This window comes from Mustelus asterias, chromosome 12 (assembly GCF_964213995.1).
Source record: "Mustelus asterias chromosome 12, sMusAst1.hap1.1, whole genome shotgun sequence".
NCBI lineage: Eukaryota > Metazoa > Chordata > Chondrichthyes > Carcharhiniformes > Triakidae > Mustelus > Mustelus asterias.
Window position 1 is genome coordinate 89935927 of NC_135812.1, and position 25905 is coordinate 89961831.

Sequence of the window (25905 nt, forward strand, 5' to 3'; positions counted from 1 at the left end):
GTACAGCACTTATACAGATAAAATCAGCCCACAAAATCTTTGACACATTGTGATATATTAAAACCCTGTCGAGTGTCAGTATCTATCCATTTTTCAGAGGGCTTCCCAGTTCAAATTGCCAGATAATGACTCTAGATAATGGAGCAATCAGTGGGAAGAAGTCCAGATGTTGATGCAGAATACACTGCGTAAGCACAACAAACCCAGAAAGTGAAGCAGACTCCATTATATCGTTCCGCAATCCCGGGAGCAATCAGTATTAGAAATGGAAGCAGCAACATGTCTGCTCTGCTGAGGCCTTGGCAACCATGATAAAAGCAAAACACTGCAGATGCTGGAATCTGAAACAAAGACAGAAAATGCTGGAAAATCTCAGCAGGTCTGACAGCATTTGTGGAGAGAGAGAGAGAATAGAGCCAACGTTTCGAGTCTGGATGACACTTTGCCAGAGCTCAAACAAAGGGTCATCCTGACTCGAAACGTTGGCTCTATTCTCTCTCCACAGATGCTGACAGAACTATGGTTGGTCCAGGATACATTGCTCCTGTTTCTGTTTTGAATACAGGCCCAATGTTTTTCTACCTCTTGTGATTATAACAAAAAATCTGGCATGTCATGACAGAGCCCGGCAAATTTTTACAATTGTCCTTGTAGTTTGGTTTACTCACCAGTCCCTTAATTTTGATAAAATGCCACTAAAACAGTCACATGTCTTTATCTAGTGCCTTTTAACATAGACAAAATGAAGTGTCCCCAGGCGCTTTACAGAGGCGCAAGTTACCAAAATGGATGCTAAGCCAAAGGAGATATTAGCCTGCGTGACCTCCAAAGCAGGGTCAAAGTGGGGAGATTTAAGAAGGATCTTAAGAGGAGAGATAGAGGGACATGGGCCTAGAAGGGAATTCGAGAGCCTGGGGCCTGGGTGACTACCGATGCTGAGGAACAGGAAGGAGGGGCTGCACAAGAGGCCAGGGTCAGAGGAACTTGTGGTCAGCAGAAGCAGCTGAATGCATCATCTCAACTGTACTGGACAACAAAGCCACCAGCATAATTAAGGACTCCACACACCCCGGACATTCTCTCGTCCACCTTCTCCCATTGGGAAAAAGATACAAACGTCTGAGGTCACGTACCAACCAACTCAAGAACAGCTTCTTCCCTGCTGCTGTCAGACTTTTGAATGGATCTACCTCGCACTAAGCTGACCTTTCTCTACACCCTGGCTATGACTGTAACACTACATTCTGCATTCTCTCGTTTCCTTCTCTATGAACAGTATGCTTTGTCTGTACAGCACGCAAGAAACAACACTGTATACTAATACATGTGACAATAATAAATCAAATCAACAAATATTTTAAAAGGTCAGATGAGCAGAGTGAGGATCTCAAAGGAGATACCAAGGGGTAAGAAATCAAGGTGTGACTTGGTGAAAAGGATCACCCAATCATGGTTTGAGTGGGGTAGGTGGTACAGAGTTAGCCAAGGTGGTTTGAGAGAAAGAGGCAAGCTACAGTCAAAGAGTAAGAAATCAAGGGCGGCACAGTGGTTAGCACTGTTCCCTCACAGCTCCAGGGACCTGGGTTCGATTCCCGGCTTGGGTCACTGTCTGTGTGGAGTTTGCACATTCTCCTCGTGTCCGCATGGGTTTCCTCCGGGTGCTCCGGTTTCCTCCCGCAGTCCAAAGATGTGCAGGGTAGGTGCATTGGCCATGCTAAATTACCTCTTAGTGTCTCGGGATGTGTAGGTTAGAGGGGTTAGCAGGGTAAATATGTGGGGTTATGGGGATAGGGTCTGGGTGGGATTTTGTCAGTGCAGACTCAACGGGCCGAATGGCCTTCTGCTTGGTAGGGTTTCTATGATTTCAAAGAAAATTTGTCAGTGCAATTGTCCACAATTGAAAGATAGCAGGGGGCCTTATTAATGAGCCAATCAACATTTTGGAGGGAAATGTGGAGAGGGATGATGAATGATCCACCGGCAGAGCTCAAACAGGTGGTGATGGGACGGCTGAACAGGTTGGGAAGACTGGCGAGACCAGCTTCGGAGAATACACTGGGCAAGAAGGTCGGCGAGAGGGAAGGATGTGACAACTGGGATTGCTGCTCATATTGGACAATGAAGGATTTCATCAGGGAGCCGTTGGAGAGAGGCTGGAAGGAACACGGGGTTTGAGCCTGTGTCAGCAGCATGCAAGTAGAAAACCAGAGAATGGGGTGGGGCACAGATTAGCAGTGGCAAAATACCCAGGGGAAGAAATGAAAGGCCAGCGGGTAACAGGAGCGGGGAGCGGACTGAAGAAAATGGGCCAGAGTAGAGCAAGAATCATACAATCATACAGTGCAGAAGAGGCCCTTCGGCCCATCGAGTCTGCACCGACACGCGAGAAACACCTGAAGTCCCACCTAATCCCATCCACCATGTATCTAAATGGATACAAAATTGGCCTCTTGACAGAAGCCAGAGGGTGGTTGTGGAGGGTTGGTTTTCAAACTGGAGGCCTGTGACCAGCGGTGTGCCTCAGGGATCAGTGCTGGGCCCACTGTTATTTGTCATTTATATTAATGATTTGGATGAGAATATAGGGGGCATGGTTAATAAGTTTGCAGATGACACCAAGATCGGTGGCATAGTGGACAGTGAAGAAAGTTATCTCCAATTGCAACGGGATCTTGATCTATTGGGCCAGTGGGCTGACGAATGGCAGATGGAGTTTAATTTAGACAAATGCGAGGTGATGCATTTTGGTAGATTGAACCAGGGCAGGACTTACTCAGTTAACGGTAGGGCGTTAGGGAGAGTTATAGAACAAAGAGATCTAGGGATACATGTTCATAGCTCCTTGAAAGTGGAGTCACAGGTGGACAGAGTGGTGAAGAAGGCATTCGGCATGCTTGGGTTCAACGGTCAGAACATTGAATGCAGGTGTTGGGACGTCTTGTTGAAGTTGTACAAGACATTGGTAAGGCCACACTTGGAATACTGTGTGCAATTCTGGTCACCCTATTATAGAAAGGATATTATTAAACTAGAAAGTGTGCAGAAAAGATTTACTAGGATGCTACCAGAACTTGATGGATTGAGTTATAAGGAGAGGCTGAATAGACTGGGACTTTTTTCTCTGGAGCGTAGGAGGCTGAGGGGTGACCTTATAGAGGTCTATAAAATAATGAGGGGCATAGATCAGCTAGATAGTCAATATCTTTTCCCAAAGATAGGGGAGTCTAAAACTAGAGGGCATAGGTTTAAGGTGAGAGGGGAGAGATACAAAAGTGTTCAGAGGGGCAATTTTTTCACACAGAGGGTGGTGAGTGTCTGGAACAAGCTGCCAGAGGTAGTATTAGAGGCAGGTACAATTTTATCTTTTAAAAAGCATTTAGATAGTTACATGGGTACGATGTGTATAGAGGGATATGGGCCAAATGCGGGCAATTGGGATTAGTTTAGGGGTTTAAAAGAAGGGCGGCATGGACAAGTTGGGCCGAAGGGCCTGTTTCCATGCTGTAAACCTCTATGACTCTATGACACCAGCACTTGGCCCATAGTCTTGAATGTTATGACATGCCAAGTGCTCATCCAGGTACTTTTTAAAAGATATGAGGCAACCCGCCTTTACCACCCTCCCAGGCAGCGCATTCCAGACCGTCACCACCCTCTGGGTAAAAAAGATTTTCCTCACATCCCCCCTAAACCTCCTGCCCCTCACCTTGAACCTGTGTCCCCTTGTGACTGACCTTTCAACTAAGGGGAACAGCTGCTCCCTATCCACCCTGTCCATGCCCCTCACAATCTTGTACACCTTGATCAGGTCGCCCCTTTGCTCCAACGAAAACAATCCAAGCCTACCCAACCTCTCTTCATAACTTAAATGTTCCATTCCAGACACCATCCTGGTGGAGATGGAATGAAATGTTCTTGAGATGGGCTTGGATCCAGAGCAGCAGCGAAAGCGCACAGGAATTCGAGTGACATGGGTCAAAACAATGAGAAAGTCTGAGTGGCTTGTTCTAATTATGACGCGCTTACATTTCCCATGAATGGTCATAAATAGCAAAGCAAAGATCTGCCCTGAGGTTGTGACTCTGCCCAAAGTCCAGTCCCATCAGGAAACATGTCCACCTTTAGCACAAGTGGAAAGCAGCCGAAATTGGTGGTTGCAAATTCAGTGGTTTGGCTTTTCATTTCCTCCCCTTTGCCCATCACGTTTCAGACAGATCCAGCTCCTTCGTCAACTCAAGAGGAATTGCACTCAGTCCCCTCCCGCACCGCCCTTCTTTACTCCCACAAGGTGATTGAGCAGATACTTAGAAACATACACCCTAGGGAAAGTCTGGGTATTAAATGGCAGTCTAGACCAGGATTCCTGTTTGAAGGCAGCTGACATGCAACAGCTATCAAGCTGCAGCTGTTAAATATTTTATGGTCCCGGTTTTATTAAGAGCAGAAAATATTCCTCCAACGTGAAGCAGAACGGTGCAGCTACACGATCACTTTTAAAGCTAAATGTCATTTCAGTTTTTGGCTCTCTCTGCAGTTCATATCTCAATCTTATTCCATTCATTAGCTTCACAAAGACACTTGATGCCAATTTTACTCAAGTCAATGTCCAAAAATGTTGGCAAAAAAAAATCAGAAACCTTACTTTTCCATATTTTCACCTGTCTTTACCGATTTTTTTTCTACACATTGACGCCTCAAAAATGATAATTTTTGTTTCCTTTCTCACACATTTCCCAAGTTCACAGAAGTTGAGAAACAATAAACTGGGTAGGTCTGGCAACTAATTTGAATGGAGGGATACAAAAGAATGGTCTAGTTTGGACCAGGGAGCGGCACGGGCTTGGAGGGCCGAAGGGCCTGTTCCTGTGCTGTATTGTTCTTTGTTCTTTGTTTGTAATACCAAATTAGAATCCTACTGTGCAGAAGGAGGCCATTCGACCCATCGGGCCGGCACCGTCCACAATTCCACCCACGCCCTATGCTCATAACTCCATGCATTTACCCTAACTTGTCCCCCTGACACTAAGGGGCAATTTAGCATGGCCAATCCACGTAACCTGCACATCTTTGGACTGTGGGAGGAAACCAGAGCACCCGGAGGAAACCCACGCAGACACAGAGAGAATGTGCAAACTCCATGTGCAAATCCATCTGCCTATTCCTAGCATCCTGTCGTGGTGTAATGACCAATGTTGCTTAAATAATTTTAGTTCCTGTCTCACCTGCTTTGACATTTTAGTTTTATTCACGATCCATATAGAAATTTTGTCCTAAATTTCATTACTGACAAAACAAAACAGAGGTTAGCACTGCTGCCTCACAGTGCCAGGGACCCGGGTTCGATTCTCAGCTTGGGTCAGTGTACCCGAACAGGTGCCAGAGTGTGGCGACCAGGGGATTTTCACAGTAACTTCATTGCAGTGTTAATGTAAGCCCACTTGTGACACTAATAAATAAACTTTAAACTTTAAAAAAACAATAACTTATGTCAACAAAACACCCATTTTCACGGATGAAAATCCTGCTGCGTAAAAACTTAGCGCACACAGGTTTATGCCACGAGTGTTTGCCATAGCACTCGGAACGGCATCTACTGTTACACGTCAAGCACCCCAACAGTACCCAGCAAACTAATAACTTTTGTCTCAGGCCTGACTGGTTTGATAGCCTGTGGCCCTGGATAGACTGCATCTCCCGTGAATGTCTCAATAACATGATTACTTCCCCGATAGCCTCATCGCTTGAGTGAAGGCACTTGGGTTCAACACGCAGATTCATTGAAGAAACTGCAAAGTAGTTGCAAAATGAGAGTGGATTCAACCTCAGGCGTGAGGGTAAGTGCTTGTGGTTTAGCAGCACAAGCAAGTTGCAGATATTTCAAAATGAACGTACACAAGGCGATTCGGCCCATCGGGTCTGCATAGCCCCTTCGGGGAACAATCACCATATCGCTGCAATATTTTCTTCTCCAGGTATTTCATCCAATCTCCCTTTGAAAGCTGTTGTTGAATCCATTTCCACCACCTCATCCGACACTGTGTTCCAAATTCTAACCACTCATTTCATAAAAAGGGGTTTCCTCATGACTTGATTTGAATTGATTTATCAATTGTCATGTGTATTGGGATACACTGAAAAGTATCATTTCTTGCGCAACTATACAGACAAAACATACTGTTCATAGAGTACATAGGGGAGAAGGAAAGGAGAGGGTGCAGAATATAGTGTTACAGACATAGCTAGGGTGTAGAGAAAGATCAACTTAATATGAGGTCAGTCCATTCAAAAGTCTGATGGCTGCTGGGAAGAAGTTGTTCTTGAGTCGGTTAATACTTTTTTCAGACTTTTGTATCTTTTTCCCTGGTTAATACTATTTTTTCCATTAATTTTAAAGCACCCCCATGTCCTCGAATAAATAATTCTTTCCTGATTCAGGAGCATTTGAGGTGACAGACACAACAGTGAATCTGGCAGATTCATACCAGTCACCACGCTGCCATGGAAACAGTGTCAAGCTGCTTCTGGTTGGGTACAAATAGTCGCAGTCTGTACGCAATCGGAGTCCCAACATAGATGTAATTATCTTTTTATTGTTTTTGTATTTTTTTAAATCAAATAATGGAATACAGACCGCAGTCAGTAAGGATAGGCAACAACACCTCTTCCACGATCATCCTCAACACCGGTCCCCCACAAGGCTGTGTTCTCAGCCCCCTACTATACTCCTTATACACCTATGACTGTGTGGCCAAATTCCCCTCCAACTCGATTTTCAAGTTTGCTGATGACACCACCGTAGTGGATCGGATCTCAAACAATGATGAGACAGAGTACAGGAATGAGATAGAGAATCTGGTGAACTGGTGCAGCAACAATAATCTCTCCCTCAATGTCAACAAAACGAAGGAGATAGTCATTGGCTTCAGGACGCGTAATGGAGGGCATGCCCCTGTCTACGTCAATGGGGACGAAGTAGAAATGGTAGTGAGCTTCAAGTTTTTAGGTCTCCAGATCACCAACAATCTGTCTTGGTCCCCCCATGCCGACACTATAGTTAAGAAAGCCCACCAACGCTTCTACTTTCTCAGGAGACTAAGGAAATTTGACATGTCTGCTATAACTCTCACCAACTTCTACAGTTGCACCATAGAAAGCATTCTTTCTGGTTGTATCACAGCTTGGTATGGCTCCGAATCTGTCCAAGACCGCAAGAAACTACAAGGGGTTGTGAATGAAAACCAGTCCATCACTCAAATCAGCCTCCCATCCACTGACTCTGTCTACACTTCCCAATGCCTCGGAAAAAGTAGCCAGCATAATCAAGGACCCCATGCAGCCCGGACATACTCTTCCACCTTCTTCTGTTGGGAAAAAGATACAAAAGTCTGAGGTCACGTACCAACCGACTCAAGAACAGCTTCTTCCCTGCTGCCATCAGACTTTTGAATGGACCTGCCTCGCATTAAGTTGATCTTTCTCTACATCCTAGCTATGACTGTAACACTACATTCTGCACTCTCTACTTTCCTTCTCTATGAATGGTATGCTTTGTCTGTATAGCGTGCAAGAAACAATACTTTTCACTGTATACTAATACATGTAGCGGCACGGTAACACAGTGGTTAGCACTGCTGCTTCACAGCTCCAGCGACCTGGGTTCGATTCCCAGCTTGGGTCACTGTCTGTGTGGAGTTTGCACATTCTCCTCGTGTCTGCGTGGGTTTCCTCCAGGTGCTCCAGTTTCCTCCCACAGTCCAAAGATGTGCGGGTTAGGTTGATTGGCCATGCTAAAAGAAAATTGCCCTTAGTGCCCTGAGATGCGTAGGTTAGAGGGATTAGTGGGGGTAGGGATATGGGGGTAGGGCCTGGGTGGGATTGTGGTCGGTGCAGACTCGATGGGCCGTATGGCCTCTTTCTGTACTGTAGGGTTTCTATGATTCTATGTGACAATAATAAATCAAATCAAATACATCCATTTCTCATTGAGGGCACGTTCAAGAAGGGGGTCTCAAGAAAAATGAATTTCATGCTAAGAGGACAACACTTGAGTGATTTATTGTCACTCAAAATCCAAACATAGAAACATAGAAAATAGGAGCAGATGGAGGCCATTCAGTCCTTCAAGTCTGCTCCTCCATTCATTATGATCATGGTTGATCATCCAACTCAATAACCTGATCCTGTCTCCATCCTTCAGCAGGACTGCCTGTGGGAAGGGCCAGAAAATCCCGCCCTGTGTGTGTAGCAGTGCTCCCTAGTTAAACACCTGAAAGGTCTAGCTCCAATTTTTATACTAAGCCCCCTAGACCCAGACTCCTCAACCAATGGAAATAATTTCCACCAATCGACCCCACCCGTACCCTGAATAACTGGAAAGCTTCAATCAAATCACCCCAAAGAAGCAAAATACTGCGGATGCTGGAACCTGAAACAAAAACAGAAAGTGCTGGAAAATCTCAGCAGGTCCGACAGCAAAGGGTCATCCAGACTCAAAATGTTGGGTCTAAGGGTCATCCAGGCTCGAAATGTTGGGTCTAAGGGTCATCCAGGCTCGAAACATTGGCTCTATTCTCTCTCCACAGATGCTGTCAGACCTGCTGAGAATTTCCAGCATTTTCTGTTTTTGAATCGAATCACCCTCTCACCGTCTAAATTCCAGCGAGTACAACCCTAGTCCTCAGAACTAAACTCTTGGAGTCCAGGTTATCATTCTGCTAATTCTATGCTGCACTGTCTCCGTGCTTTCTAAGGGGTGATGTCCAGAATTGCTCACAGTTGGCATGGTCTAATCCGTATAGCTGAAACATGATTTCTACCCTCTTTGCTCCTTGTTCCTCGAGATACAAAGGCCAGCACATGTATTTTCACAATACATTGAGCAGAGTTCAATTATATTTTTTCACCCAACACTATAAGGTCTAAATGTTATCACAGCAAAACTAGGAAACAGTTAACCATGAGAGAAAACACACTGTAAATTAGACATAGCTTAACACAGAATAAGGTGCTAACAAACACCAGCGCAGTGAACATTGCTGTTGCAGATTGTGGCTGTACAGCAGACCATTAATCAGTATTATAATATACCAAAACTATAGCTGTTCAGCCTGGTTATATTAGCCGGGCTGTCATGACGACTAACACTCTCCAAAGGCCCAAAAGCTGAACCTTTAATGAAAAAAAACCCCAGCCTATGAAATCATATGATTTGGGAAATTATTTGATTGGCTGATACTAAAGAATAGGGGAGTTTGCGTGCATGTTTATTTTACAGTTTACTCTAGAATCGTGAAAATCCTAACTTACCATGACAATGCGAAAGACACTGAAGGAAGTAACACTTTTTGAGTTGCTCTCAAATATGTGTCCAAGGTGGCGCCAGACTGTGGCGATTTCTTGCAAGTTGCGTCCAGCATACCCTCTAATTCTATCTTTTACTCTTGTTCTACACTTTTAAAACTCTATTCTAACTCTTTTAAACTCTGTAACAATGCTTTAGTTCAATCTCTTGCAGATTTGGTACATATTAAGTTGATCTTTCTCTGCACCCTAGCTATGAATGTAACACTGCATTCTGCACTCTCTCCTTTCCTTCTCCATGAACGGTATGCTTTGTCTGTGTAGCACGCAAGAAACAATACTTTTCACTGTATACTAATACATGTGACAATAATAAATCAAATCAAATCAAAAATAACAATTGTGTTCTGTGTCATTCAGCTCAACTGTTTGGCAATATATTATACATGCACATTTGCTGCTATTTAAACAGCACAGTATTACACAGATTGCATCTTACCTACACTTCTGGTTTAACGGTATGCTGTATATTCCACTGCCGGCACACAGCACGAACAACCGCTCACTCCTCCTGTCCACTTCCACTTGCCATACAGAACTAGGTAACCGGTACACAATCTAGTAAGACAAATGAAATATTTTTCAATCTGTCCAAATCTCTCTCCTCATCTCTTCTAGCTGCTGTGGGAACAGTTCTTTCGGGACTAACACCCCTCCACCATCCCACCCAAGAAAGTACTTAAATTCATATAACACATTTCGCAATCTCAGTACTTTTTGAAATGTAGGCGGCTGGAAAACCCCACAAACAGCAATGTGATGAATGACCAGATAGTCTGTGATGTTGGTTGAAGCATAAACATTTTCCAGGAGAACCCCTCCACCCTCCCTGTCCTTTCTCGAAGTAGTAAACGGGATCTTTTACTTTTACCCGAGTGGATAGATCGGAGTTCAGCTTAATCTCTGATCGGAATGACGGCACTTCCGACAGTGCGGCACTCGCTCAGTAATGCACTGAAGTGTCAACCTGGATATATATGCCTGGATTCTTGGAGTGGGACTTCAACACATGGCCGTCTGATTCGGAGGTGAGAGTGCTACCCATTGAATCACAAGAGACTTAACTCTTCATCCATGAAACCTAGACAGAGTCAGCGGATCACGGTGGCCATTGAGGGTATCACAGCTAATTCCAAATCCGTTCTCATTCGATGGCCGGGACTTTATGTTCCCCCTCTCAGCGGGTTTTTCTGCAGTGAATGCAGTGAGCCATTGGCTGCCATTGAGATCTTCTGGTCCCGCCAAAGTCTACCCGCTTCTGCACAGCTCACCCGCACCAAATACCAGGAACCTGCCACGGGGGGTGGACTTCAGCAGAACCAGAAGATCCTGCCTACAGGGCCATAAAATCCCACTCAATAGTTATCCAAGTAGATCCTCAAAGATCCCTGCATGATGACCAGGAGCGACAATTGTAAATGATCATTCCCACTTTTTGCATGAGCTACTGGCACCCATCTCAGACAGGCTGCGCATTCACTAAGGTAACTAGCAGGCTGCTTGCCTTGCTGGGAGCCAAAGACAAATCCAAGAAGAGGAGCTGGGGTAGAAGTGGCAGGGAAGGGGGGTAGGAGGATGGGGGAGAGAGTTATAAGAACTACAGAGCTGGAAGGGCAGTCTTAAATTTCTGATTTTTTTGTAATTTCAATGGCGGTTGCCGGGGTTGCTGGAGAATTCTGGCTGGGGAAAACCCGAGTCCTACTTCGCCCAGCAGCAATATCAGCAAAGGTGCCAGAAACAGATTCTCGGCCTCTCATTTACATATATAGGGAAGGTGATGGCCGAGTGATAGCATCACTAGATCATTAATCCAGAAACCCAGCTAATGGTCTGGGGACCTGGATTCGAATCCCGCCACAACAGATGGTGGAATTTGAATTCCATAAAATATATCTGGCATTAAGAATCTACTGATGACCATGAAACCATTGTCAGAAAAACTCATCTGGGTTCACTAACCTCCTTTAGGGAAGGAAATCTGCCGTCCTTACCTGGTCTGGCCTACATGTGACTCCAGAGCCACAGCAATGTGGTTGACTCTCAACTGCCCTCCAAGGGCAACTAGGGATGGACAATAAATGCTGGCCAGCCAGCGACACCCATGTCCCATGAATGAATAAAAAAATGTAGGGGGCCATTTTAGACTATCACTGATGGCACATAGAGCATAGAAACCCTACAGTGCAGAAAGAGGCCGTTTGGCCCATCGAGTTTGCACCGACCACAATCCCACCCAGGCCCTACCCCCATATCCCTACACATTTTACCCGCTAATCCCTCTAACCTACACATCTCAGGACACTAAGGCGCAATTTTTAGCATGGCCAATCAACCTAACCCGCACATCTTTGGACTGTGGGAGGAAACCGGAGCACCCGGAGGAAACCCACGCAGACACGAGGAGAATGTGCAAACTCCACACAGACAGTGACCCAAGCCGGGAATCGAACCCAGGTCCCTGGAGTTGTGAAGCAGCAGTGCTAACCACTGTGCTACCGTGCCGCCCACCTTATCCCAATCAATTTAGCAATGGCCTGAACATAGACGTAGATTGGGTGCGGGTAGTCTTACTGCTAAATTGTTCACTGTTGCTTGTCCATGTATTTCAATCTCCTTATCCTTCTTTCAGAGCCATAATAAAACCCACCTCTTTGACCAAGTCTTGGGTCACACCATCTAACATCTCCTCCTTGACAAAATGAAATTTTACATTGGGTTATATATTTGGGAATGCCTTGGGACAGTTTACTACATTAAGGTGCCTTTTGACTGCAAATTATTGGAAAGAAATCATTTAAAAATTAGATATTTTGCAACCATATGACAGAGAGCACGCTGAGCTCATCTCGGTGTCAAATATAGAATCCATAGAATCACAGAATCCCTACAGTGCAGAAGCAGGCCCATCGAGTCTGCACCGACTCTCCAACAGAGTATCTTATCCAGACCCTATCCCCGTAATCCCACACATTTACCCCCCCGTAACCTACACATATTTTTAAAAGTTTAATTATTAGTGTCACAAGAAGGCTTACATTAACACTGCAATGAAGTTGCTGTGAAAATCCCCCAGTCGCCACACTTCGGCGCCTGTTCGGGTACACTGAGGGAGAATTTAGCATGGGCAATGCATGTCTTTCAGACTGTGGGAGGAAACCAGAGCACCCAGAGGAAACCCAAGCAGACACGGGGAGAATGTGCAAACTTCACACAAACAGTGACCCAAGCCGGGAACTGAACCCAGGTCCCTGGCACTGTGAGGCAGCAGTGCTAACCACTGTGGTGCCCTTAATTGGGACACTAAAGGGTAATTTAGCATGGCCAATGCATGTAATCTGCACATCTTTTGACTGTGCGAGGAAACCGGAGCACCCGGATAAAACCCACGCAGACACAGGGAGAACGTGCAGATTCCAGACAGTCACCCAAGGCTGGAACTGAACCTGGGTCTCTGGCACTGAGGCATCTGCGTGGGTTTCTTCCCACAGTCCAAAGATGTGTAGGTAAGATGGATTGGGCATGCAGCATTGGACTGGGGTGGGCACAGTAATAAGTCTCACAACACCAGGCTAAAGTCCAACAGGTTTATTTGGAATCACGAGCTTTCGGAGCGCTGCTCCTTCATCAGGTGAGTGGTTTTGAGGAAGGAGCAGTGCTCCGAAAGCTCGTGATTCCAAATAAACCTGTTGGACTTTAACCTGGTGTTGTGAGACTTCTTACTGTGACCTCCTGTGATGATTGACAGGTGAGCCTCTGACGTCACAAAGGGACTGATGATTAATTGCACAAGGATCAACACCTTGACAGAAGCTATACTGAGTAGGAAAGATCTATAAACTATGCTAAGTGGATACAGTTGGATTGTATCTTTAAAAGGATACAGGCAACAGACACAATGCAGCAGCACGGCCAACCGCTGACGTCACAAAGGAGAGCTGATAATTGACAGGTGAACCCCTGACAAAGGGGCTGATGATTGACAGCTCTGACATCACAAAGGGGGGGCTGATGATTCACAGGTGAGCCCGACGTCACAAAGGGAGCTGATGATTGACAGCCCTGATGTCACAAAGGCGGCTGGTGATTGACAGGTGAGCCCCTGACGTCACAAAGGGGCTGATGATTGACAGCCCTAATGTCACAAAGGGGCTGATGATTGACAGGTGAGCCCCTGACGTCACAAAGGGGGGCTGATGATTGACAGGTGAGTCAATGACCTCACAAAGGGACTGATGATTGACAGGTGAACCCTTGACGTCACAAAGGGACAGATGATTGACAGGTGAGCCCCTGACCTCACAAAGGGACTGATGATTGACAGGTGAACCCTGACATCACAAAGGGACTGATGATTGACAGCCCTGACATCACAAAGGGACTGATGAATGACAGGTGAGCGCCTGACATCACAAAGGGGGCCTGATGATTGACAGGTGAGCCCCTGACGTCACAAAGGGGGTTGATGATTGACAGGTGAGCCCCTGACATCACACAGGGACTGATGATTGACAGGTGAGCCCCTGACGTCACAAAGGGGTTGATGATTGACAGGTGAGCCCCTGACGTCACAAAGGGGGTTGATGATTGACAGGAGCCCCTGACGTCACAAAGGGGGCTGACGATTGACAGGTGAGCCCCTGACGTCACAAAGGGACTGATGATTGACAGCTCTCACTTGCCTCCAACAAGCCGCTGTCCCTCTGATAAACGGAGACGAACTCGGAGCCGCTCCACACGCAGAGGCGGCCTGTAGCGGCCAGAGGCTGCAGCCCTCCCCGGGCCGGCCCCACTTTAATCTGGTCCAGGTACCGCACCGCTTTGCAGCTGGATCCCGCCATTCCCGAGCGGCGCGCCAAAAGCCTTCGTCCCGCCAATGGGCTGGAGATCCGCCCTACGGGTCACCGCGGAGGACAAAATAATGCAATAAAAATCAGAATAAAAATGCAAAGTGTTGAACTGACGGGGTTCCATCATCCACCCAACCCCTCAAATAAACATCTAAAATCAAAAGCAGCTGCAAATGCAGCCAGTCTGCAGAACTGTGGATTTTGAGCTTGTTCCATTATTTTTCTTTTTCCCCTGCATTGGTCAGGATATTTTATTCGCTAATTATTATTAAAGCTCGTGGCAATCTTTCACAAAGGAATTGGAGTGAACAAATTGGGATATTTTGGAGGATCAAGTTGCCTAGAACCCCCCCCCCCCCCCAAACCACAAGACTCCAGAGTCCCACCATAGAGTATTTGGAATTTCTATGTATTTATATAACACCTCCCTCAGTGCTCAGTAAAGTCACTACCTATATGCTCAAGTCAGTTTTAAATCATCCAAAAATGCTCGGTTTTTTTGGCTGATTTATCTTTCCTAAATAGATTTTTAAATTAAATCCTTTAAAAAGTTTGTTTTGTGACAATGTGAACAGAGTTCGCCCTAGCCTAGGGTCTAGCCAGCTTGACAGCCAGAGACAAAACTCAAAAGATGCCAATTTCTTTGTGCCAAAAGCAAAACTATTTTATTTTTTGTGATTTTCTTTCCCTCTAAATTTCTGGATGAAACGCTCCATTAAACCCTTTGCTGGACAGTTTTCCAACAGCAGATATTTGACTGAAGAGGTGAATGTGTGTGAACTTAAGTCAGAGAGCCTTTTTTTGGTACTCTATTCCTAATCAAAAACGCCAATTAAATTCAGAGTCCCAACACAGGGAACAAACTGGATCAAGCAGACAAGACAAGAATATACATCCTTGGGCTTGATCAAACAAGATCCAAGCTGGCAGGATGTGGCTTACATCCCATCCCAGGCTTGATCTGAGCTTCATCTTAGTCAAAAGGCTGAGATGGCTTTGAAAAATTGCATCAGGTAAAGCCTCGGCTTAGCACTGCTGCCTCAAACTGCCAGGGACCTGGGTTCGATTCCCGGCTTGGGTCACTGTCAGTATGGAGTTTGCACATTCTTCCCATGTCTGCGTGGGTTTTCTCCGGTGCTCTGGTTTCCTCCCACAGTCCAAAGATGTGCTGGTTAAGTGGATTGGCCATGCTAAATTCTCCTTCAGTGTACCCAAACAGGCGCCAGAGTGTGGCGACTGGGGGATTTTCACAGTAACTTCATTGCAGTGTGAATGTAACTTGTGACCAATAAATAAACTTTACTTTATTGGCTACCCTGATCGCTTGCTCTACCCTAGCACAGGAAAACCATGATCGCAGGCATCAGCACACCCCCTGTGCAATGGGCTAGCCACGTCCCTGCCTGATCTGGTTTCTCTCCTGCCAGGTAAGTATGCTTTTGGCAGGATTTGTTGCAAAATGCAGCAGTAAGACCTGGGTGCTTCAGTTTATAATGTGAGTGTGTGAAGCCATTAAGTGGCAAAAATTGTCCCTGCCTGAGGGTGATGCGCTAAATTATTCTCCAAGTGCCTCTTTCCTAATCCAGAATGACATTGCAGAATCCTGAAAGTGGATCATTCTCCCACTCAGCTGCAGATGAGTGGTGAGGAGAGAGACACAATGCAGAGAGAAGATAGACTACTTAGTCCCTCAAACTCACTCTCTGCCACTCATAGGTCGCTGAAGAGAAAATATAAATATTGAAACAAAAATTATATTTTCTAACAGCAAAAAAACCATGCATCAAAACAGTTCAGATTGGTGACCAATCTGGCGTGGCACGGTAGCAGTGGTTAGCACTGCTGCCTCACAGCACCAGGAACCCGGGTTCGATTCCCGGCTTGGGTCACTGTCTGTGTGGAGTTTGCACATTCCCCCCCGTGTTTGCGTGGGTTTCCTCCGGGTGCTCCGGTTTCCTCCCACAGTCCAAAGATGTGCGGGTTAGGTGGATTGGCCATGCTAAATTGCCCCTTCGTGTCAGGGGGATTAGCTAGGGTAAATGCATGGGGTTATGGGGATAGGGCCAAATGGCCTCCTTCTGCATTCTATGATTCTATCACTGTGTGAATAATGAAATGTCGATTGCAAACTGTATCCACAGTAGTACAGTTTCGGAGATTTTCTCAAACTTATGCAGAACCGGCATTTTGAAAGCAATTTAACAAGATGTATTGAAAACTGGAAAATACACATCCAGTTGTAAAGCTGCATATCTTAAAAATCTGATCAATTGATTTCACAAAGACAAATAAGGGATTTGTTTGGAGTTCTTTGGTTCTGATAAAAGAGAATTAAATGTTTAAAGGTCCTTTACAAGAAATGCTATAATTTACTTCATCTAAATCTTTCTGCAGTGTTCTATAAAACCACAAGGCATAGAAGAATAAGTAAGTTAAATAGAATGAAACCTCACTGGGAACAAAATAGTTGTCTTATTTTATTAGTCTATTGGGTGGAGGGGAGTGACTGAGAAGGCCAACATTCATTTCCCATCTCTAATTGCCCTTGAATAAGTGGTGGTGAGCCACCTTCTTGAACCATTGCAATCCTCATGCTGTAGGCTCACCCACAGTGCTATTAGGAACAGTGATATATTTCCAAGTGGTGGTGTTCCCATGCATCTGCTGCCCTTGTCCTTTTAGGTGGTAGAAGTCACAGGTTTGGAAGGTGCTTTCCACTTTTTTTTATTGAATTCAAATTCCACCATCTGCCGTGACGGGATTCAAACCCGGGTCCCCAGAACATTAGCTGAGTTTCTGGATTCATAGTCTAGCGATAATACCACTAGGCCATCGCCTCTCCTTAATTGTATTAAAATCATAATTATTTGGCCTTTTCTACAAATTTCAGCTGAGTGGAAAGTAATCAGTGCAAAAATGAGAACTGGAAAAAACCTGTGGCTGTGGTTTGTTTTTCCACCAAGGCATAAAAGAATGATTTTATTCAAAGCACCGTCACAAAATAGCACTTACTCAATAATTTATTCATTTAAATATACTTTCAACATATGTTTGCATTCTTAACTGGACACAAAGGATGAAATGAACACTCCTCTGGCAAGGGAAGTTTAAAGAGAAATTCCTTGCCTTATCATTGAGCCAAAAATAAAAAGAATATATATATTTTTAACAGACATTTTGCTTCTACAGAGGGAGTATTAAAGCAGCAGTTCTGAGCTTTTGTGATGGCGATCAAATATCTTTGGTTAATACAATGAAGCATTTTGAATCTGTTAAGTTTTCTTTTGCTTTTTTCTTGCTAGTTCATCACACACATGTGCACATACACACACGCACACAAACACGCACACACACATGCACACAGTTAATTCTAATTTCTACAAGTCATCATAACCCAACCTGGTTCCCGTTGAACAAAAAGGAATTCAATATGTTTATCCAATACAGACGAGTTGCTGGAAGTCAATTTGTTGAGTAGTTTTCTCAGTAGCCAGCTATCCAATGAGCTAATTTACAAATTATTCAAACATGCTGCGTAATGGATTCAAGGGAAAAGATGAAAGTCAATAAGACCATAAGATATAGGAGCAGAATGAGGCCATTTGGCCCATCGAGTCTGCTCCGTCATTCAATCATGGCTGATAAGGTTCCCAACTCCATTCTCCCACCTTTGATCCCCTCTCCAATCAAGAACTTTTCTATCTCTGTCTTAAATACACTCAATGACCTGGCCGCCACAGTCTTCTGTGGCAATGAATTCCATAGATTCACCACCCTCTGGCTGAAGAAATTCCTCCTCATCTCGGTTCTAAAGGGTTATCTCTCTATTCTGAGGCTGTGATTAAGGAATGGAGTAGTTGATAGAAAGGACTGGGCATTAACATTAAGTTGGGTTTCGCAGGTCTTGGGGTTTAGACCATGATTGGTTCTAATGACTTGGGACTGAATTTTCCCAATTTTGGACTATCTGGGTCCTGACGCTGCTCATTGCCGCATTGTGCCCACTAGCTTATAGTTATGGGAGGTGGCCAATTAGCAGGGTGTTGGGTGTCACTGTCTAATTAGGAGGAGGTCCAGAGCGTCCAAAGTGAAGAGTGGCCCGTATGGGAGTTGGAGTCAGCTGTTAGCAGGTGGAAGTGTGGGTCTGCTTGATCAAGCATAAGTAAGTATTGAGACCCACGTCTGGGTGCGGTTTGTGGTTAGGGAAAATAAGGATGCTCACATAACATTGTGTTCTAAAATGTCAAGGACTCTGTACATCTGCGTGTATAGCGATAAATATGCAAATTAGGGATTGAAAAGATGCTGAATTGTATTGGTTGAAAGTGCACACCAAACTGTAATGTTATTGGTGTTTTAACTGGCGTGTATTGGCTGCAAAATGTTATACTTGAAACTCTTTTATGGAACCTGGTCAGAACATCATAGTGAGACACATTATTTTGTTCTCCTTGTGCACAAGAAATAAAGGTGTCGTTTTTGAGTACTCACTCTGAACCGTCTGGTTAATTCTTGACACCAGTAGGCCCGTTGTGATGTCCATGTGGGGCTGAACTGCACCAAGAAGGAGAGTACAGCACACAACAGAGGTGTGATATTGATGATAACACTGGCAGTCATTCCCTCATGTCCAGCACTTATCTGCTGGATCCGGTTGCAGGTGAAACACATCGATTTGTGAGTCTTTGCAGGATCTCTTGAGAATCTGGTCCCTCAAAGTGAACACTGCATAAGCATCTCATGGAGTTCTGAGTGCCAGCTGTGCTCTGTCCCATTGTGTGAGTAGGTGAGCTGTGGACAGAGCGGGGGTCCCATACATCACTGGTAAAATTCAAATCCCTTTACAAAATGCCCAAGAATTGGCTAAGTTATGAACTCCATTGGCATCCTGTTGCTGCCAAGCGGATGGTTGAACCCGCAATCAAGAAAATCGCAAAGAGGCGAGATGCCCCATGCTCTTTGCCCCAAACCTCCAAATCCCTCTCCATAAGGCTGAGAAAAGTCTGCCCTTGGAGTCTGAAACCCAATGCAAATTGATAAAGAAAAACACTGTAGACGCTGGAAATCTGAAAGGGAAACGGGAAATGCTGCAAGTACTCAGGAGGTGTGGCAGCATCTGTGGAGAGAGATACAGGGTCAACATTTCAAGTCAAATATGACTTCTTCAGAACTGAAGGAAGGTCGGAATGTGATGGGTTTTATGCCTTTGGAAGGAAGGAGGGAGAGGGAAAGCAAAGGGAAGGTCTGGGATTGGGAAGAGAGACAGTCAAGAACAAGATGTCATAGATACACGCCGGAATTCTACCGCCCTGCCCGCCATGGAATCGAAGCGAGCAAGAGGTGGAGGCCGTGAAATCCCACCCATAGAGTATGGGGAGGTAGATTCAAAACTGAGATGAGGGGAAACTACTTCTCTGAGAGGGTTGTGAATCTGTGGAACTCACCAGCCCAGACTGCAGTGGAGGCAGAATCAATCAACAGATTCAAGAAAGAAATAGACATGTTGCTGATGAAAAGCAGGATAAAGGGCTCTGGGGACAGGAAAGTGGAGTGGAAACCAGGATAAGATCGGCCATGATCATGTCAAATGACAGAGCAGGCTCAAGGGGCTGAATTGCCGACGCACATTCCTAATTCCTATGTTGCTATGTCAGGGAACAAAAGGCAAAAGGAGTGCTAACGTTTGCAGTAAAGAAACAAATCACTTGTCCAGAGTAGGTGTGAATGACAGAATAGTGAGCAGCTCTGTCTAAATGTAGAAACATTCAGACTGGCACATAACAAAAAAGAGGCAGCATCAAAACGGGGACAGCCTTCATGGTCTGAAATTGAAAACTTAGAGTTGTGTTCAGAAGGCCTAACTGGAAGATGAGATGCTGTTGCTCGAGCTTCATTGCAGTATTGCAGCAGGCCAAGGACAGAAATGTGAGTGTAAGAGAAAGATGGTGAATTATAACATATTAATATAACATAATAAAATAATATAAGTTATATGCAGGGCCAGGCTTGCAGACTGAGTAGAGGTATCCCCGTAAAACTGTTACCCAGTCTGCGTTTGAATCATAGAAGCATAGAATCCCTACAGTGCAGAAGGAGGCCATTTGGCCCATCAAGTCTGCACCAACAACAATCACACCCAAGCCCTATCCCCTTAACGCCACATATTTAACCTACTAATCCCCCTGACATCCCCCTAACACTAAGGGACAATTTAGCATGGCCAATCAACCTAACCCGCACATCTTTAGACTGTGGGAGGAAACCGAAGCACTCAGAGGAAACCCACGCAGACACGGGGAGAATGTGCAAACTCCACACAGTCACCCAAAGCCGGAATTGAACATGGGTCCCTGGCACTGTGAGGCAGCAGTGCTAACCACTGAGCACCGCCCACCATGCCAGATAAGAACAGCACCACCTTTGTCAAGAGATTTGGTAGCAATATTAGGGTTAACCTGAGAGAATGGAGAGCAGCAAGTTCAAAGGACAGGTTCAATTGAGTGAGGGAGCAAAGGGGTTAAGATGGCTGGTGTCACATCAACACTTCTCAAGTTCTGCTTATTTGAGTGGGCTCAATAATGGCAGATGCAAATGAATGAATTCTTCCCAAATCCTACCAGAGCCTTACCTTTTCCCTCTGCAGCTGGGAGATGTGATGGGGAGTGTACAATGGAAGCTACCAGGGTTAGAATGTGAATCCCAGTATGCAGCAGGGCCATCAGCATCTGAAGAAAGAGAGAGAGTTGAATATTTTATGTTGAGACGTTATGCAGTTCTGTCTCCCGATCTGAGACATGGAACTCTCTCTTTACAGACCTGGCCTGCTGCATATTACTAGTATTTCAGCGCTAGCGCATTTTTCTTTATTTCTTGAACAAGAGCCAAAGCTGGGATAAAATATTGATGTTCCTAATTGAATGTACAGTATTTCACTGCAAAGCTACTGGGCATCTGAGTAATTTGACTTCCTGAAATATGGTTTTGTTTAACTGTGAAAACTGCAGGCCTGGCTATCCAAAGCTATTGAGTTTATTAGCGTCAGGAAAAAAAAGAAAAAGTGACCTTCTTCTGCACTCATACTGCAGAAATAACACATGTCACATACCTTCCAATGAAAGAAATGACTGTTCTGTACAGATAAAACCATATGAAAATAGATGTACTGACATAAATGATGAAAGGCCATGAACAATATTCACAGCCCATCCATAGACTCTGTCTACACTTCCCGCTGCCTCGGCAAAGCAGCCAGCATAATTAAGGAGCCCACACACCCCGGACATTCTCTCTTCCAACTTCTTCCTTTGGGAAAAAGATGCAAAAGTCTGAGGTCACGGCTTCTTCCTTGCTGCTGTCAGACTTTTGAATGGACTTACCTTGCATTAAGTTGATCTCTCTCTACACCCTAGCTATGACTGTAACACTACATTCTGCACTTTCTCGTTTCCTTCTCTATGAACGGTGTGTTTTGCCTGTATGGCGTGCAAGAAACAATACTTTTCACTGTATACTAATACATGTGACAATAATGAATCAAATCAAATCAAAAAAGCTATCCCTTACGTGATGAGTAAGTTCTCTACATTGCCATGACATATACCAGTTGCCATTCTTGGCAAAACGTGCCAAAGCTTTGAAAGCTGACACCCAAAAATATTAACTTAATGCTCATGCGCCCTATTACTCACAGAACAAGTACTTAAGAATAGGGAGCCGAGAACAAAGGAGCATCCGCGCAGATAGAATAGTGAGAATTGACCCTGCATTTACTCCCATTACGTGTTCCTCTTGTGGGATCGATCCCCTTGTTTAGATTCAGATATCACAGATGCTGTATTGCAGCGACACACTGTGCTGAGACTGCGAGGGCCCAAAGCTAATTAATATCGGGATCTGCTTTTACCGATATTATAATTATTCCGATTTGGGAGCAAAATGGGATGTTTAGCAAATTTTCAGCTTGGAGCAGTGGTAAAACAGGGGCTGCTGGTGGATGGAGGTTCCAGCAAAGAAAGTTAAGGAATGTATTGAGTGCGGGGGCTGGTGGAGGGGAGGAATCAGAATGAAAGCTGTACAATGAGGCAGTAGGAATGATTGCGTCTTGCAGTAGCAAGACTCCCACTGTGATTAATGGATCGATGTTTCCGTAGGAATATCTGGATACTATCTAATTAACTCCAGCCCTGGTGCTAGCCTATTCCCTTGTACTCACCCTACTCCGGTCCCACACAAAGCAAAGGAAGATAATATTTCTTTCAATGTGAATATACATCTTGAAAGATGCTTCACATTTCTTGATACACAATGCTGGTTTTTTAATATATACTCCTGAAATTGATTTTCATTGCACCCACATTACAGCTACAATGAGGTCCAATCTCTACAGATTTAGCCTCAGAAGACGACCAAACAGGTTGATGAGCGTTTGCCATAAGCCAAAAAAAGGATGGATTCTGTTGTGCTGATGGTGAACTGAAGGAATAGTACAGAACTTGAGTATTGCTGAAAAAGAGACATGTCGTCGAAGCTCTTCATCTTGCACTCATCAGGACAGATCCAAAGAGTACTGACAGTGAAGGGAACAACAACTTATACTGCATGACAAGAGAGTGCTAATCAGCTGTGTCAATCAATGAGCACTTTCTTCTATTGGATATGAGTGGGACTTTTCTCTTTGTCGCAATTTTAAAAGTACACATTTATTATATTTTCATGTGGGACTCAGAGATGTTACTAGAATCCTTTGATGAGGTCAGGGTAGAACATAGAACATAGAACAGTACAGCACAGAACAGGCCCTTCGGCCCACGATGTTGTGCCGAGCTTTATCTGAAACCAAGATCAAGCTATCCCACTCCCTATCATCCTGGTGTGCTCCATGTGCCTATCCAATAACCGCTTAAAAGGGTAGAATATAATAAAGTGCAGAATCACATTATACCCTGTGTTCAAAGCTAATGTGTATTTTCTTCCGAATTTTTGCATTGTTTTTTTTTTAGACTTTTTGTTCATTAAAGTAACCCCTGTTTGCCTGTGTACTGGCTTGTTGAAAATGACGGCAGATTAACCTTATCAGACAAAGGTAATAACGAAAGCAAATTGCAAGATAACAACAAAATGATGGGTTGTTCAATTAAAATGTGACTCCTCGCTGGGAACTCTACCTTCTTTGGCTTACTTGTGCCAAAAACAGCCTGCGATCACACGTTCCTTTGTGATTCATTCAGTGACCTTAGATCATGCTGCAATTATTTAACTACCTGAGCTTTACTTGTGCTCCGACTCCATCTAAGTACATCCAAAATCCTGTTACTTTGCTCTTTGAGGAAGGGATGAGAGTACATGACTAGGATGGGAATAGAGGGATATGGTCCCCGGAAGCGTATGGGGTTTTAGTTCAGTCGGGCAGCATGGTCGGTGCAGGCTTGGAGGGCTGAAGGGCCTGTTCCTGTGCTGTAATTTTCTTTGTTCTTTGTACAGAAAATGTTACTGAGAATTGAAAAACTATAGAATTACTGTTTAAAAATCTATCTCTCTGGAAAACTAAATGATTTCAGTGTTTGGGTATCTTTTCCAGCTGCTAACACCTGTTACTTTCACTACATTTTTTGATCTATTGGAGGTACAAGTTCTAATGAAGAAATGGAGGGCCAATTTCCGACTGAGTGGGTCCAATGCCTCATCAGCGACTGGAAGCACCCTGCACCATTTCAGGTAATTCTCATTAGATTGTGGAAGTCGGGCGGTACAGTGGCACAGTGGTTAGCACCGCTGCCTCACAGCGCCAGGGACCCGGTTCAATTTTAGCCTTGGGTGACTGTGTGGAGTTTGTACGTTCTCCCTGTGTCTGCGTGGATTTCCTCCGGATGCTCCGGTTTCCTCCAGAGCTGTGCAGGTTAGGTGGATTAGCCATGCTAAGTTTCCCCTTAGTGTCCCAATATGTGTAGGCTAGGGGGATTAATGGGGTAAATATGTGTGGTTACAGGGATAGGGCCTGGGTGGCATGCTCTGTCAGAGAGTCGGTGCAGACTTGATGGGCCGAATGGCCTCCTTCTGCACTGTAAGGATTTTATGATTCTAATGAAACGTGTACCATCACATTAGTTGTCAGCAGGATTCAGACATGTTGCACTTTAAACCATGGGATTTATATTAACGTCAGTGGGTGGACCAGTAAAATGGTTCAGGTCATTTACCCACCTTCAAGCCAGGAGGAACCGACTTGGTGACTTTTCATTGCCGGCATCCAGGGCACCATCCCAAAGCAGAGTCCTGTGCAGCTGTGTGGCATGGTGGCACAGTGGTTGGCCATGTTGCCTCACAGTGCCAGGGACCCGGGTTCAATTCCAGCCATGGGTCACTGTGCATGTTCTTCCTGTGTCTGCGTGGGTCTCCTCCGGGTGCTCCAGTTTCCTCCCAGAGTCCGAAAGACATGCTGGTTAGGTGCCTTGGCCATGCTAGATTCTCCCTCAGTGTATCCGAACATGTGCCAGAGTGTGGCGACTAGGGGATTTTCACAGTAACTTCATTCAATGTAAGCCTACTTGTGACACTAATAAATAAATCAACTTTATTTAGGTGGATTGGCCATGCTAAATTGTCCCAAGGTGTGTCGGTTCGGGGGATAAGCGGGGTAAATATGTGGGGGTTACAGGGATAGGGCCAGGTTGAGATGCTCTGTCAGAGAGTTGGTACAGACTCGATGGGCTGAATGGCCTCATTCTGCACTGTAGGGATTCTATGATTCTCATGATGGGTCTTGGTGACGTCACTGGGACCAGGCTGCAATTCTCCCTTATAGGCCTAAGCGAGAAATGGAAACAGGTTTACTGTCCTGTCCTGTCCTGGCCTGGCATCAAATTGCAGCAGGAAGAGACTCCAAAAAAATGTAAGTTGATGATTTTACTCCTAATTACTTTGTGAGACCAGGAGAAACAAGAATACTTCTGTGGCTCCCACCTGGAAATATAAGACCTCCACAATCTTGCCCTGTAGTCATGCAGACCACCACAGAACGGCCCAGCCGTGGATTTACTGGCTTTTCCCAGTTGATCTTCAGGCTGAGTGAATTTTTTGCCACTTTGCTGTGAACAGATGAGACGACGACAGGCCACATTTAGGAGATGCCGACAGGCCATATTTAGGAGATGCCGACAGGCCACATGTAGGAGAGGCCGGTAGGCCACATTTAGGAGATGCCGACAGGCCACATTTAGGAGATGCCGACAGGCCACATTTAGGAGATGCCGACAGGCAACATTTAGGAGAGGCCGACAGGCCACATTTAGGAGAGGCCGGCAGGCCACATTTAGGAGAGGCCGGCAGGCCACATTTAGGAGAGGCCGGCAGGCCACATTTAGGAGAGGCCGGCAGGCCACATTTAGGAGAGGCCAGGGACACTCAAGGCCTTCTTAGCTCCAGCGGGGCAGTTTTGAACTGAAGTCAAAATTCACCTGGCCAGAAACCAAATACCGTTAAAACCTGGGCCATGACTTTGCGAACAATGTTAATAAAGACCAAAGAAACAGAACCCTGATTCTCAGGGGAAAATACACGGCTGCAACGTTGAGCATTGACCACGTATCCACTTATTCTATTTTTTTAAAAATTGTTCATGTCAACATTAAACATCTTAACACTGCAGACAGAGCCTGGGAAATCAGGCATAGAAGGAGTCACTCGCAACCAGCAGCTGATG

At 45.1% G+C, this 25905-nt stretch overlaps 1 protein-coding gene across 1 annotated transcript in view; it reads right to left on the reverse strand.

Moving 5' to 3' along the window:
• Window positions 1-14198, reverse strand: part of faap100 (FA core complex associated protein 100) — a 34320-nt gene extending 20122 nt beyond the window's left edge. The window contains exons 1-2 of the mRNA XM_078225594.1: window positions 14040-14198; window positions 9800-9918 (exon numbers count right to left, since the gene is read on the reverse strand). Of these exons, the coding sequence (XP_078081720.1) occupies window positions 9800-9918; window positions 14040-14198 (278 nt within the window). The remainder of the gene's footprint in view (window positions 1-9799; window positions 9919-14039) is intronic.
• Between the last annotated feature and the right edge of the window lie 11707 nt (window positions 14199-25905).